This window comes from Rhineura floridana, chromosome 4, assembly GCF_030035675.1.
Source record: "Rhineura floridana isolate rRhiFlo1 chromosome 4, rRhiFlo1.hap2, whole genome shotgun sequence".
NCBI lineage: Eukaryota > Metazoa > Chordata > Lepidosauria > Squamata > Rhineuridae > Rhineura > Rhineura floridana.
In genome coordinates this window covers 111,067,833-111,084,756 of record NC_084483.1, presented here as the reverse complement: position 1 = coordinate 111,084,756, position 16,924 = coordinate 111,067,833, and the positions used below count along the sequence as shown (strand labels likewise).

Below are 16,924 nucleotides of genomic sequence, written 5' to 3'. Positions count from 1 at the left end.
GAGGGAATACTCCAAAACAGGCTGGCCTTGGATTATTTGTTAGCAAAAGAAGGAGGGGCCTGCAGACTCCTAAATCTGACAGAATGTTGTTTGAAAATTGATGACAATGGCGAAGTAGTAAAAGATATTGCCAACAAAATTAAGGTACTTGCTCATGCTCCAGTGCAAACCTGGAAAGGAATAGATCTTGGAAATTGGGGCAGTTGGTTCAACTGGTTTGGAGGAATGAAGACAATGATTGTATTGGTTGTTTTGATTTTATTGGGATGTATGCTTTTGCCTTGCTTATTGCCCATAATTATGAATGGTATTCGCAGTATAGCAGATAATACAGCAGCTAAAAGTAGTATGCAAATGTATGGCAAAATTATGTATCAACAAGTTATTCAGAATGAAGAAGCTATATGATATTAAATATCAAAAAGCTTCTAAGGGGGGAATTGTGACACTGGACTTTATTTGTTTGAGTTAAAAATGCATTTTGCTTATTGTGGCCTTGTTTGCTTAAAGTAAATGAATACTGTGCCTCCTTTGAGATAAAAATGATGCTGGCCACATAGACAGTGCTCTGATAAGAATGTGGAAAACAATTGTGCTGAAGTGCAAAACAAGTGAAAAACAACACCATAAAAGGGCAATGGAATGTTATAGGGAAGCAACATTAAGACAGATAGAAACTGCACGTACTGATTTCTTGTAAAGCACATGATTTCTTGTAAGGGGCATGCATTAGAATGATGCTTGATGATGCTGATGTAATTAACATATTAAAGTTAATAAGAAGGCTGTGTTCAGCTTCGTCAGAACTAGCTTGGCTGTTTCTCCATGTGCACGTGTTAGTAATAAATATACTCTTCCTCCATCTTGTTTCGTCGTTTCTGAACTCTATTGGGGTGAGTATTGGGAGCGAACTCAAGCCACCAGAACCCCTAAAAGGGACTGGGGCGTTTTGTTTGTAACAGAGGGAGGCAATGGTAAACTCCCTCTGAATACCGCTTACCATGCAAACCCTATTCATAGGGTGACCATAAGTCAGGATCGACTTGAAGGCAGTCCATTGCCATTTTTTGCAAATTGCTTTTTGTTTTAATGCAACCAATAAGATGTCCCTTAATTGGTCACTTCCTGAGTGTGATTTACTAGCTCTCCCAAAATACTTTTCTTGTGGAACCTAAGGGTTGTATTCAGTTAAGGCCTATACGGAGTAGACACATTGAAATTAATGATCCAAAGTTAGTCATGTCTATTGATTTATTGAGTTTATTTATATGCTGCTTTTCCACAGCAAGCTGTGCCCAAAGCAACTTACAAGCATTCAGAAGATCAAAATACAAATCATTGGGGTAGGGGAGAGAAGTCAGTTTACAAAACATAATAAATTCAAATAGAAAAGCCAACAATTTAGCAAATATAAATAAAATCATTATTACAAGAGAAATAATCTAGATTTAAATATGTAAGTACAAAGGTAAGAGACAATAAAGCTCCAGGTTCTTGTCTCACTGCACTCCAAGGAACCTCAGCAGCCTGCCTTAAATACAGTTCAGAGGGGAGGGGTCCTCTCACCAGATTAGGTTCCCTCCTCTCCTCCAGAGGAGACCAAAGGCAACAAAAAGGAAAATGCTGGGGTGATGATAGTAAGTCCTCTTCCCCAGCCTCCTGGACGTTCCAGCTGCTAGTGCAGGTCTTAATATCTGTTAACTTCAATAGGTCTACTCCAAGTAGGACTTGCATTGAAGACTACCCTAATTAAAGCACTCACAAAAATTGGTAAGTGCAAGTAAGGGGCAATACAGTGGCTGCACTGCACAAGAAACTATTAGGGGCAGAAGCTGCCAGGAGGAAGGTTTTCATTAGAAGTACAGAGGATCTTTAATTTACTCAGTAAACATTATAGAAGGCTCTTGGGTGTGGGGATAGGCATTGCTAGGTGATATAGCTCTACAAAGTACTGAATGGAACCATGTTCTAGTTCCACTTATAGGTGCTTGCAGAGAAACATTGCCTCAACTCTGCTAAAGAGCCCTAGTCTCAAAACCACCATACATATCATATCACATTGCCAAGCATGAAAGCTGATTTGAAATGTGATCAAGTTTCCTAAAACAATTGCCAATTCTTTATTGTCTTTCAACAAAGCAGGGATGGCTAACCCCCACTTCAGGAGCCTAATCTGCCACACCCCCCCAAACCCCACCAATTTTGGCAGCAAGGACAAATAATAATGAAGTAAGCCCAGCACTGCGATTGGGCAGAGGGCAATTTGCATCCCTTATCATCTGATTAATCATTTGATGAGCAGAGAGGGACTGATAATCCCAGATCCAGTTAATCTGTACAGATCAGCTGAAGGATGTGTGCCAGCCTTTGAGTGTGCATGTGACAGTATGTTGTAGCTCCATTTAACATTGGCATGTGGCCCCTGGAGGGTTGGGCAAAGGGTGAATGTATTCCTCAGACCAAAAAAGGTTAGCCATCCCAAAAGCACTTATCACGATTCATTCTAGCCAAGCAGCTTGCATTTGGTATTTCCACATGGTTGGAATGGCTGCTGCTTCTGATTTACCTTAGGAGTAGCTTTTTGTTTTTTTAGAGGATTCAAATTGCCTTGCATTTCATTTTCCTTTGCTGAGTTGCAGAAGAAAGCACTTCAAGGACCAGTTGCATGCATTATTTCCCTAAGTGCTTTGGCAAATCAGAACGAACACTTTGCTGCAACAGATGCACACAAGACAGCATGCCTGTCCAAAATCTGAACTGTGCAACTCCACACAATGGTTTCCCTACCTTACTCCAATAATGCAAAGTTTTGCAGCATAATTAGTCTTCTTGCTTTTGTATTCTAAGCATGTTATAATCTACAATATAAATTATAAAAAAAACATTTTCTGGGACTTATTCACAAACACAAGAGCACTGAATTTATATAGATTTTGGTTTTGGTTTTGCTATTCATTGTGGTATGTACAGCAGCATGACAGAACAGTTTCATTTTATTTCTGAAACCAACTAAGATTGCAACGAAGAGACAGAACAATACTGGCCATTTTTATTTACTACAAGAGGTATTCCGGTGTTTCATCAGATTATTAATAGCTTGTGAGTAATATCCCTGTGCTCCTAACCCAACAGTTAGAAACTAAAACCATGTGCATCTGAATCAGCTTCTATACATGTAGGATTGGGAAATATTGTTATTTTTCATCTCAGAAAAGCAAAAATACAGCCCACGGCACAATGCAAATGTATTAGTAAGGAACACAATACAATATTAGCAACTACGTTGTGTGCCCACTTTTAAAAGGTTTCAGGCTGCAATCCTATATATACTTTATTTTATTTATTTATTTTAGATTTATATTCCGCCCTTCCTCCCAGTAGGATACTTACCTGTCATCCCATTGAACTCAGTGGGGCTTACCTCCAAGTACACATACATAGGCCTGTACAGTCAGACAATGTTAACTCTGTAACTAAAGATAACCCAGAAGAATAAAAGACAAGTTTTGAGTTTAAAAAAAATTAAATGACAGAGACCATTTATTGCCTGAAAAAAAATACATATATTTTATAATTAAGAACTAAACAGGGCACATTGACAAAAATAAATTGTAGTCTGTACATACATTAAAAAGGATAAATAGCACATATATATATTGTAATACTGCAATATATGCCCTTGTGTATTTCAGGCCCAAACGTTTCACTGTGTACATTAAAGGATAAATAAGTGCTAATATAAGACAATTTTTAGTGTAAACAATGTCATAGGCTTATAATAAGCCAACATAATTAGGGCCAACGTAATAACACACTGTTGCTTCTCTCACCACCATATTCTTAACTAAACATGTATTCACAAATACAATTACAAGATAGTATAAAAGTAGACAATTTGCATTGCATTATTAACACACAACAAATACAGGTTGTAGGGCTCCAGGCCTTTTCACAGGTTTCACAAGGCCTTTTATGAGGATTTTGTAAGCACAGAGCCCAACATGCTGAGGGATCCCTGAAGGGCATAACAGAGCTCTGGTTTCCCCTTTTTGGTACACGGGCACACAGTGCACCAGACTCTTTCAGGGAACAGGAGATAAGAATGTAAGAAAAACCTGCTGGATCAGGCTAATGGCCCATCTAGTCCAGGATCCTGTTCTCACAGCAGCCAACCAGATGCACATGGGAAGCCCAAAAGCTGGACCTCAGATCTGTATTCACTGTCTGTATCACGGTCTAATCCTTTCCCCTCCACTTGATGAAGTGGAGCAAATAGGCTGGACAAAGCTATAGGAAATGTGCACAGGCAGTCTCATTCCCCAGACTGTCCTGATGTGATGCCTGTGCATACTTGCTAGGAGGAAAGAAACAAGGCTCTGTTATGTAGTATGGGATCCCCCCCCATTTGCAGACAAAGTGGTCAAATAGGGAAGCAATATTCCTATTATAGTATTCTCTGCACATAGTCCCAAACATGTAGGCAATGTAATGCCCATATATTTTATGTGGCCAGCCAATGATCTTTCTGTGGAGAAACTTCTCTTGCTCTGCCTCACCCATCTGTCCTGGAATGGCCAGCCGCTGGGGTGCTGGCACATGTCAGTAGCACAGGGGTGTGAAGGTCAGAGGGCAAGTCTTGGTAGGTGATATACAGCTTTTAGATTTTATATTGTGTACTCTGAACCCAGGATCCATTAAATGTAGCTCAAGCTACACAAAAAAAGACATATTTCTAGTCACAGTCCAAAACCACTCAATAAACTGCTTTTTTGTTTACTTTCATTTCTGTATTTGGCTTCCGAATGTGATTGTCAATACTACCTGCCTAAGCAAGGTTAGATGTCATCACTTCATGTCTTAAACATCACTTTTTTAAAAAAGCATTTCAGTCTGCATCTTTTCATTGCACTTGTATGTCTTTCCTAAACATATTTCTCAAATTGGTACATGAATATGGAGGACCCATGATTTTCCTTAAAAAAACACATAAAACATACACCTGTGCTGCAGTCTTGCACATAGTTGTATGCTCAAACGTTCTAATGACATCTCTACAACTTGCAAGTCCAGCACTGCTCAAAATTGTAGCCTCAATGCACCTTTTAATAGTGCGACAGTCATAATTTGTAAAAATCCCTATGAATTGTGCTAGGACTAATTACTGGCAAATTCACTGGCACTACACTGTTCATGAAAACAGGGCTTGATATCTCTGCACTTTGCTCCAAAAAGCTGAGGATTCTGACAGCACACACAGAATCGTTCACATTCCTAGATCTGTACTTTTAAGATGTTATCCAATATCCCAGTATAGTATTAGATGACTTCCATGACGAGTGCTAATAATTTTGCCCTAGCATTCTTCTATTGGCTGTTGACAGGGATCCTGCTCTCTCTGTTCCTACCCTACATGAGAGTGGATTCTTACTACTTTCTGGCAACAATTATCTTCAGTTTGTCTTGTCTGGCCAAATGCTAGTGAGAAAAAAGTATATTTTACTCTGAATAAGATGGTCTCGATACCATTTCCAGACCCACATTTCTCCCAGGATCTCTCTTAGTCATCACTTTCGTTAAATGTGAGGGCCACACTGTTAATGACTTCAGGTTAAGCTGCTGCAGACATTTCAGTTGCAATGTTCTATTGAGATGTTGCGCTTTACCCAGGAAGAAAGTGTTTGTCTGGACTACAGGATATTTTCAAACAATTATGGACGGTGAAACCTGCAATAGGAAAAAAAAGTATTTATTTTAAAATGTCTCTTCCTGAAGATTCAGGAAGGGTCAGAATAAATTAAAAAGCTAAAACATTCTACTTCTGAATATTAAAACTCTCATATAACGTCCCCTTTTAAACTTTTTTTCATATATGGTTGGAATCTGTATTTTAAGCCTTTCGATCTGAATTGAGAGACACACACACATAAAATACCTATTATAATGTTTTAAAAGTGTTATTATTATTACTTTCATTTGTTACTCACTCTTCATCCTGAGAGAGTTGCAATAGTCTAAAGCTATAAAATAGTAAAACCAATAAAAACCATAAAAATAATAAAAAATAAGAAGTCACAAACATCACAAAAATAGGGTAGGTATTAAAAATATACATGTTAGGTGTCAAAGGCTAGGGTAAAGAGGTGTGTCTTCAGCATTCACTGAAGGAGGGAATTCCACAACATAGGGGCTGCTTCAGAGAAAGCCCTCTCCCAGGCCAGCTTCTGAGGTTGGCGGAACTACCAAGAGGGCCCTCTTTGATGATCTCAACACCAAGAGGTAGGGAAGGAGGGAGTCTCTCAGAAATCTGAGACCTAAGTAGTTTAGAGCTTTAAATACTAATGTGAGCACCTTGAATTGGTCCAGGAAATTAACTGGCAGCCAATGCAGCTAATTTAAAATGGGTTATGTGAGTTCTAAATGGAACCCCAGCCATTAATCTAGCCGCTACATTTTGCATTGATTGAAGTTTCTGAGTCATCTTCAAGGATAGCCCCACATAGAGCACATTGCCGTAATCCAAACTGGAAGTTATTAGAGCATGGAGCACAGTGGCCAAGTCATTTTCTGTTCAAAAGGCACTGTAGCTGGTGAACCAGCCAGAGGTGGAAAATGGCACTCCTAGTCACCGAGGCCACTTGAATTCCTGTGAATGTTGAATCTAGGCACCCCCTCCCCCAAAATCTGGACCTGTTCCTCCCAGGGGAGTGCAACCCAATTCAGAACAAGCCATCTCCCCACCTCCCAGATGTGAGAACTTATGACACATAACACCTCTGTCTTTTCAGGATTCCTCCTCAGTTTATTGGCCCACATCCAGCCCATCACCACCTTCGAGCACCAGTCTAACACTTCAACTGCCTCTCCTGATTCAGAAGGAACAGACAGAGAGAGCTCGGTGTCTTCAATGACCGACAATACAAACATTTGTTTGCTCCTTGGTTCTCTGTGTGCTGATGGGTCTGGAACAGCATTCCAATAACTACAGAGATTATGAAATCTGAGGATGAAAGTTGAACGGATGTTTGCGAAAGGTTTAAAGACAGACAGAAGGCTTAAACCTTGTGACTAATTTTGACCTCTTTAAAAAAAAGAGAGATCTTGATGGCTACTAGCCAAGATGGTTGTGCTCTGCCACCATAGTCAGAGGCAGTATGCTATTGAAAACCAGTTGCTGGAAGCTGCAGGACAGGAGAGGAAAGCGCTCTTGCACTCGGGTCCTGCTCGCGAGTTTCCCACAAGCATCTGATTGGCCACTGTGAGAACAGGATGCTGGACTAGCTGGGCCACTGGCCTGATCCAGCAGGCTCTTCTTATATTCTTAACCCTTTATTTAATTACATTCAGAATGGTTTGGTAATGCGTTTTAGTTTAACAGCAGGTTATCTTCCCACGTTGCTTGTTACTTTAAATTAGGGAATTGACAATTGCTTGGGAGCGAGAGAAAAGAAAGCATGTGCCTTGCATTTCCTGTCTCTAATATATTTGAAATAGATATTTTCCACCTCTGGATTGGCTGGATGGAAAGGAAATGTCAGGGGGAACAGGAGTGCAAAAACCTGGCGCTCTGATCATGTCTGAAGCCACTCTCACAAACACAGATGAAGTGTGGTTTTGTAATCCCTACATTTAAAGTAGTTCCTTAGAGGCACCTTTTGTAAGGTATTTAGAATCCTCTTTTGCCTTTAGTGCATTCTATATAATTATTTGGGACATTTAGCACACACTGAGTTGAATGTAAGATTATTCAAGTGACTCATTGCTGTTAGGAATCATCTGCAAAGTAATACTCAGGAAGAAGTATAATGCTGGCTGCATCATGGCAATGTCAGAAACCGACTGAGGATACTGCGCTGGAAGAACAAAATGAGCTTGTAGTATACCAGCATCGGCCAACATTGAAAGTTACAGCAATGTGCGAAACTGTTCATATGCCGAAGGAATAACAACAGCAACAAAATGATCTCCTCACCTTGTAAACTGACGACTGTCTTCATGTACTTCCATTTCTGTGCTTTTAAATTCATTTAATTCTTTCCTTATTGCTGCCTAATTAAAAACAAAATATGAGATTGGACTGATCTTAAATGGGAACAATAAAAAAATGTTTATGCAACAATGCTGCCATTCTAAAGGGAACAATGTACATTTTGTGACTGATGGTATAGCCCATTTTTATGTAACACCTCATTCATTTAAACTTCTGTTATCTTATTATCTCAGTCAATATATTTAGTCAATATGAATATTTTACCATGTGAAGTTGTTTCAAGTGTAACTAAAAAGAGAGAGACCCACCTGCCATGAACTATGGCAGGAAAAATCTACTACCTAATCCAGGAAGAGGCCCCCAAACTCACTTTGAATTTTAATTCAATGGACCCTTTGGAGAAATTCTGTATATATGTCTATTATGGTTTGTGTTTAGAACAAACAATATTTTCTATGACCTCTGTGACTTTCATGAGGCCTTTTATTGTTACGTGGTTACAAGATGCGGAACAATGGCTGTTTGGTTCTGAGAGAGGAGAGACACACACCGGCTTTGTGATTTTTTTAGATGTGGCCTAGATCGGGTGAATTCATTCTGATTGGTCTGGATGACAGCAGACTCTGATTGGCTGGAGGTTCCAAGTGTGTGGGGGGTGTTAGTTGTTAGGGAAGTCAATTGGGAGATGGGAATTGAAGAAGTAGGAGTTGGTTCATGAGGGCAGTGTGAGGAATCAGGCTACAGAATAGCCAAGGGAAAAATTGAGACCTGAATCTTAATATCCAGGGTGCTGGTAATACTTGCCTAGGGAAGATCAGGACAAGGGAGACAGTGACCAAGGGACCGGTGACAAGGGAGCCAGTCACTGAGTGGCTGTCCTTTGTAAAGATCTAACCAGAGGAAGGTGACACAAGTGTGTTTTTAAAGCCGGTTTAATTATTCAAGCAGGCAGGAGAACAACCAGAGGAGCTTTAGGGTACAGAGGCAGATTGGCCCCTATAGCTGAACCAGATTGTGGGAGTAATTGGCAGGGGTGGAGGTTTAGGGAAATTGGCCTGTGGGGAGCGCCACTTAGAGGTCGGTGGCTGCAACTGTGTCTCTGGAGACTTCAAAAACTGTTGGTAAGCTCCTTTAAGACTCCAATATAAGTAAGAGTATTCCCTTATGTGAATAGTATCCCTTTAATAAATTTACAAACATAGTTAAGATTTATCCTGTCTCTCAATGTTGGTGTCCATCTCATGCCTACAGCCCACTACACAAACTATTAGATAATTTTGAGAGCATTCTGAGTGAACTGGCAACAGTGTTAAATTAAAGAAGGCTGTGTTTATACAAAATGAAGCCGGGACCCTGGAATCCCTGACATACTTATTGCTGAATAGTTGTTATTCAGGGCTGTTTCATGTGTTGCACTTACATGGTAGTGCTTGCTGATCTTGCTCTTGTGTCAGTCCTTTTATAAACACAAACAGCTCAGGATACTTGTCTACATGTATAAAAACATGGGTACCACTGATCTACTCCCACAACCTCAGTACACCTACACCCTAAGAGAAGGACATGTTTCACAAGACACAGAAGTGACATATAAGGCCTTCCTATGTTGCCTTAACTGACCATCTGCCATCTCTTCCCTAGAATAGAGAACTAATTTTTCTTCCCATTTTCTTTATTTAAAGCAGTCTTTATTGTTCATTATAAAATAATTCCAATAGAAAATGAGAGAACTGAAAATGGGACTAGTTACAAAGAATGCAGCAGAGGGGGAAATTGGGGGCCAGAGACAGAAAGGGAACTTGTCACTCCAACCAGCTGCCTGTTTAATAGGCATCCACAAAATAAATTATTGCAGCATGCAGTCCTAGACTGGTGGATGACTAATACTTTACACACAGCAATTGCAAAAACTGCAGGATTCCTGCCTTTCCTGACTGGGGATAAGCTATTAGGCATGTAAGATGAATAATGCTTTTTGTCTAGAAATTAGCTTCTATTTCAGTTTTATATAACATTAGGAGAAATGTTTGGACATTCCAGGCCTTTGTTTTCAGACGGCAGATATGAAAAAGCACAGTAGCTATTCAGAGCACTTTACATGAGTAATGAGCACTGACATTTACAAAGAAAGACTAATCAATTTGCTACCTCTTCATTTATTCTGTAGCAATTTTCTAAAAAGGCTGGCTATCTACGCACAGCTATTACCACAAATACATTTATAATAATCACCTATTTTAGTCCCCATTATCCCATGAAGGTCATAGCTGCTCTTATTCTATGCTTTCATTTTGGTTTTTGAAAACACCATTAATATATCTCAGTAACCCTTTATAAAAGGCATCTCTAATTAGACGTGCAAATCTTTCAGTGCAGGACAGAATTATAGTGTGACACTATTATTATGCTGTGTCACCACAACAATCTCTCTAACCACAGTCTCCTTTCAGCACAGGATTATCTTGCTCGATTCTCGTGGTGATATTGGAGCGTAAGGTTTCAGCAATAGCAAATTGAGTGTTAAGTACCAGAAGAGAGACTTCTGTTTTAGCATATTTGGCCAGAATTAGAATACTCCTCTCACATTCCCCTCCATACAGTCACATGCAATTGGGAACACTGACCAACATACAGGCATTACATGTACAGAACTGTACGTTTCTTACATTCCACCCAATATGTAGAGGTTTGAGGCAGTGTCAGGTGGGTGCAACATGCTGATTAAAGATGAAGGGCTTAGGTGTAAGCACCTAAAAAAACCCCCACCACCCATCAGTGAGTAATGCAAAACTAAATGTGACAGCATCGCATTGTACACTCCCCTCCCCACTTACAACTGTAAGAGAAAGAAGTAGAGCAAGGGTAGGGAAATTTGCAATATGGTGATGTTACACCATGAGGTTTACATGCCTGAACATTGCAAGGGGCAGGGGGAAGTGGAGGAGATGCTGAGCTATCACTTTGAGCAGCAGCTGTGTATCCACCATCACATCTAGTTCCAACCTAAGCAGCAGAGAGATATGAACTAGACTTGAAAACAACCTAGCTTATGCCAAAATCTCCCACCTTTCTCCCTTTAGTAAAAAATAAAAAGAGGGGGGAGAATCTCCATCTTATTGGGTGGTTTAATAGGATTCAGTCTTCCCTTCCCCACAAAGGAGGCCAGGATAGGCAGAGGGGAAAGCAAGGAGATATCACAGTCCCTATGGGATCCTGAATGCTGGCTTTCATCGCTTGCTCCAAACCCACCTGCATATTTGGGCAGGGGCTGAAGTGGACAGACAGACGCCACAACATTATAAACAGGAGTCTTGGTAGCACTCACTCACACCTCTCCTGCCTAACCCTGATACAGAACAGTTCACCAGTTCGACTGAGATGACGTGATGCATATTGCTAAATAATTCCTCAATGCATTTCACCATAAACTGTAATTTAAAATAAAACATAAGCATGCATTTTGCTCCTCTACTCCTTCTTTCATTGCACTGTAGAGAAGACAAAACAGAAGATGGCTGTGTGCTATATGTGAACCTTCACTCGAGGTTTGTTTTTTCCAAACAAACCACAAGCAGTAAGGCACAAATTTCTTTCCTGGCATACTGATAGAAGTAATGGAGGGGAAGCGAAGTGCACACTCACTGTAAACCACCATTTATTTTAAACTATGGTTTAAAGAAGGGGTGGGGAATATCCCCGTTTTTATATATGAGCAGAGAAAATTCCTGAGATGCAGAAAAAAAGAGGCATTTCTAATCCATATTTGCCTCTTACCTTGTCTGCAGGTGTTAACCTTGCCCAGGGCTTGTCAGCACGACGATCATAATCTGGAGAATCTGTTACTTCCACATACTCATTAAAACACAGGATTCTTCTTGCCTGTAGTTCAGCCACTGTTGGTCTCAGACTGAGCTGTAAAAGAAGTTAACTTGCATAAACTAAAGGAAATCTGAGCAAGGACTAACTTTGTAAGAGATAACATACACATGGCAAACAAGCAGGACCCAATTTATTATTAGTTTATAAAAATAGTGACAGGCCTCAAAGAACCTTGGTAGCCCAGATTTAGAACAATATGGGTATGTTTATTACAGAGACACATGGTTCACTGTGTAGTAAATAACATATTACATTTGTACTCAAAGAACCTAAAGCCATAAACCTCATTTGAGGTTGAACAAGATCAATACTTCAAGTAACAATTACGGGGAAAAATCTGTTAAGGGGTATTATAAATCTTTTTGCACAAAATGTACGATAACTAGAATGAACAGACGTTTTGAAATAAAACAGAATACTAACACGTGTCTTTTGTCTGAACTGTAAAAGAATCTAGATCAGAGTTATAACACCATAGTAAGAGGGAAGTTAAATGTATGACTTGTATACATATTTGTTTTTTACAGGTACCTTTGTTTGAAATTAAAACTAAATTGACAGAATATTCTTCAACCTACAATAGATCAGGATTGTGCCTTAAAGAGGTGTTGCATCCTACTGAGGAAATGAACAAGCGGCACTTTCAAAAGCACCCAGGCTGGAATTACAGTTCAATCCTAACCCTGTTTACTTAGAAGTCAGTCCCACTGAGTTCAGTTGGGCTTACTCCTAGGTAAGTGGGATTAGGATTGCAGCTTTAGATACTAAAGAACCATGGGGCTGCTGCTGCTACGTGTCTCTTCTTTCTCCCAACAATGTTTAGTTCAATGCAACATGTGAAGTGACTCAATCACTTTGAGTTTCCTCAGTGCATATCACCAGCTGCTGGAAGCAAGGAACTTCACAGCCTGATCTTTATCAATGGTTCCTTCCCAAACTGGGGGGAAGTAATGGGCAGGGTACTGCAGGGCCTAGTCCTGGGCCCAGTGCTTTTCAACATTTTTATTAATGACTTGGATGAGGAGGTGCAGGGAATGTTTATCAAATCTGCAGATACCAAATTGGGAGGGACAGCTAATACCCTGGAAGACAGAAACAAACTGCAAAATAATCTTGATAGGCTGGAGCAATGGGCTGAAAACAACAGAATGAAATTTAACACAGATAAGTGCAAAGTTCTACACCCAGGAAAAAGAAACCAAGTGCACAGTTATAACATGGGGATACTTAGCTAAGGAATATTATATGCGAGAAGGATCTTGGGATTGTTGTTGATCACAAGCTGAATATGAGCCAACAGTGCTATGTGGCTGCAAAAAAGGCAAATGCTATTTTAGGCTGCATTAAAGAAGTATAGTTTTCAAATCGCGTGGAGTACTTGTTCCCCTCTAGTCAACACTGGTTAGGCCTCATCTTGTGTACCATGTCTAGTTCTGGTCACCACACTTCAAGAAGGATGCAGACAAACTGGAACAGGTTCAGAGGAGGGCAACAAGGATTATCAGGAGATTGGAAACAAAGCCCTATGAGGACAGACTGAAAGAACTGGGCATCCTCATCTTTGAGATGAGAAGACTGAGGGGAGATATGATAGCACTCTTCAAATACTTGAAATGTTGTCACACAGAAGAGAGCCAGGATCTCTTCTTGATCATCCCAGAGTGCAGGACACAGAATAATGGTCTCAGGAAGCCAGATTTTGGCTGAACATCAGGAAAAATGTCCTTACTGTTAGAGCAGTACGACAATGGAACCAATTACCTAGGGCAGTCGTGGGCTCTCCAACATGAGGCATTCAAGAGGCAGCTGGACAGCCACCTGTCAATTATGCTTTAAATTGGATTCCTGCACTTAGTAGAGGGTTGCACTTGAAGGCCTTATAGGTCCTTTCTAACTCTTCTATGATTCTAAACCCCTATATCACGTGTTAAAACAGAAGTTACTGGGAAGAGAGAAATTGAGCAGTGTTGGCTTCATGTCTCTTGTTTTGGCTAGTCCTGTACTCAGTAATGGCTCATTTCTACTCTTAATATGAACTCAATTTTACTTTTTGTTATGACCACCGGCTTGTAAAAGGAAAACCATCTGAACACTTCCAAATTTCAGGCAGGCACTCAGAGAAGAGAGCAATTTGGATATTGGCAAGTCTATCCCAGCACCCTTCAAGCAGGTAAAAGTCCTTGATCCAATGAGGTGCTTCATATTTATGCAAGAAAAAGTTTACATGTACACCAGGAGGGCATTTTTTATTTAGCCATTCCCTGGTCCAAACTAAGTTTATTTTTATACTCTTCACATTTCAAAATGGCTTGGACTGTTCTATGTGGTATGCTGCCAGATACATATGACCTGATGAACTTCTTTAATTGTGAATATCCAGGGCAATTGCTCACTGTAAGGTGGGCAAAGTCTGCTCTTTAACCTGAAGAACATGCTTCACTGCAGATCTATAGCTGGTGTGAGGGAAAGCATCAGTTGGCTAATCACAAATTTATAGTAAAGAGTTAGATTGAGTATATTTCCTGATAAAATGCCCACTTCTGATGCAAATTATATGAACAAAATTCTGAAGAGAGTGTTGTCACATGACCGTACTTTCACTGTGAGTGTAATATTTTGTAAACAGACCATAGCAGACAGTCATGTGGAGCATGTCCTGATAAATAGCCAATAGGCTCCTAGCAAACCTGATTATTTTAGCATTGCCTGATATGTGGTGGACAAGGAAGCAAACCACAGATTAAACTCATTCATAATCCCATGCTTCTCATGGATCTCCATTATTATTATTATTACTATTATTATCATCATCATCATCATCTTTATTTATACCCCGCCCTTTTTCCAAACTGGAACTCAAGGCAGCTTCCAGATAAAAATAAGTACATATCATTAAGAACCTATAAAAATATAAAACATATAAAGATATAAAATCAGCATTAAAACAGGATTAAACTATTAAGATGTTAAAACAAATTACTCTTAAAATACTGCAACCCAGTTTAGGAGCATACAAGTAAAACAATAACATACAGCTTCAGTCACTACCCTTAAAACCTTCAGTTAGAAAGGCCTGCTGGAAGAAAAAAGTCTTTAGCTGTCAGCGGAAAGACTGCACAGAGGAGGCCATTCTTGCCTCCCTAGGGAGGGAGTTCCAGAGCCTAGGGGCAGCCACCGAAAAGGCCCTATCTCATGTCCCCACCAGTTGCACTTGTGAAGGTGTTGGGATTGTGAGAAGGGTCTCTCCTGAAGATCTCAGGGCCCGGGCAGGTTCATATAGGGAGATACGGTCTGACAAATAGCCTGGACCTAAGCCGTATAGGGCTTTATAGGTCATAACCAGCACTTTGAATTGTGTCCGGAAACAGACAATACTGCAAAAAGCCACACTTGCAGCAGAAAAAAAAACCAAGTATAGAAAACTAGCTCCAGTTGGCACTGCACAGGTATGTATGCTATACAAGACATTTTGTATACCTTTCTGCTGAGACTGCGCTTCAGTTCTCTTTTCGCTTCTTGTTCCTCTTCTTCATTCTTTTCTATTTTTAGATGAAAGAGGGAAAAGGCAGGAATATTTAGAAGTATATTAACTATAGGATTAGGCTTCTGTGGCCACAAAATCATCCAAGCTTGGTATTTCTAACTTTTGTCCCCTCTTTTTGTAATTCTAACTTTTGTCCCCTCTTCACCTCTCAGCACTTTACAGTCACTATTCAAGATGAGGAACAGAGAATGGCCAGCTCCCACAATTATCTATCAAGGTACAGAGAGCCAGAAACCCAAAGGAGCAATGGCTGAACTAAAAGTCCAATGGTTAATCTTGGATAAAGTGGCTTTCCTTTTCTCCTTTCACTCACTTGCTTTCCTGACTCCCATTATGCCCTGTGCCTTGGGTGAGGTCACATGATAAAGGGAAACACATATACCTGAATGCTTCCCCGTGGTTGATGAATGCATACGTACTACCACCTTCCAGGCCAAACACAGCATGTTGTGGAGTGAGAAAGGAGCTATATTGTCTCCTATCATTCTCTTCAGACAACTGAAAGAAGGAGCTTATTAGATCTGGCCTGGAAATCTATTTATGCTCCTGGAGTGCAGAAATGTTGTTTGCCTCTGCCACCTTTCCTAAACAGCAACTAGGTAATGAAGCAAGGGGCAGCAAAAGAATGAAGCAAGCATGATCAGCCTAAGCCATAATGCTGCTTAAATCCCGCCATTGCACAGCTGCCCAACCCCAATCTATGGGCAGGGCAGCCTGTATGGGAACCAAGAGGCAGGCCTTCATCTCAGTAGAGACAGAGAATCTGGGAGAGAATTAGGGTGTGCCATCACTTCTATGCAGTCACATCCAGTTTAGATGGTTTGCAACTGTGCTAGATATCACTGTATAGAAATAGCAGAACAGATCTCCTCTTCTTCAGCCATTTTAATAGCGGAAAGAATAAGGTACGCTCTTGTTCTTTATTGGCAGCTGGTGGAGAATTAGGACACAACATGAGCAGGCTTAGTGGAGTTTCCTGACCTGTGCCTCCCCCCCCCCCGTTGCCAGAAAGGATTACGGACCACTCTCTTAGGAGTTGCTAGCTGGATATAGTAGATGGGAACTTTTAGCCAAGTGTTCAAAATTTGCTGTTGCTTAAATTGTGTCCCAATCCGTCTCAGAATCAGCTAGCTTAGAAGCCAATGATCTGTCACAACTAATGTAGCCATATAGAACAGCCTCATAGTGGAAATCCAGCACTAAAAATGATCTGTAAGCAATTGCTCTCTAACTCCAGTATTCATTATGCCAGCTCTTTTAATTAACTATGGCAGGCAGACATTTCTTTGGAAGTTTCTTTTATTTCTGCTGGATAAAGTAATATCCCATTCTGGCTATAGATGGCAGCAAACTGAGCAGTGGATATGTTAAAAGGAAATGGGAGTTGAGAGGTAAATGTGCGTGAAAACTAGCCATTATGCATATACCACATGAAGAATGTGCACACAATCTGTCCATGAAGAGGAAATTGTGCACATTTCCTGATCAATATATAAACAGGCCTCTGGTAATGT

At 40.3% G+C, this 16,924-nt stretch overlaps 1 protein-coding gene across 3 annotated transcripts in view; it reads right to left on the bottom strand.

Annotated features, from left to right (window-relative positions):
- Positions 1-1,346: 1,346 nt before the first annotated feature.
- PHACTR2 (phosphatase and actin regulator 2) overlaps positions 1,347-16,924 on the bottom strand; it is a 227,280-nt gene continuing 211,702 nt past the window's right edge. For all 3 annotated transcript variants that reach the window (XM_061624027.1, XM_061624029.1, XM_061624028.1), the window contains 4 exons: positions 15,344-15,405; positions 11,762-11,899; positions 7,970-8,046; positions 1,347-5,724 (listed from right to left, as the gene is read on the bottom strand). In XM_061624027.1, coding sequence (XP_061480011.1) covers positions 5,709-5,724; positions 7,970-8,046; positions 11,762-11,899; positions 15,344-15,405 — 293 coding nt within the window. In that variant the 3' untranslated portion in view covers positions 1,347-5,708. The remainder of the gene's footprint in view (positions 5,725-7,969; positions 8,047-11,761; positions 11,900-15,343; positions 15,406-16,924) is intronic.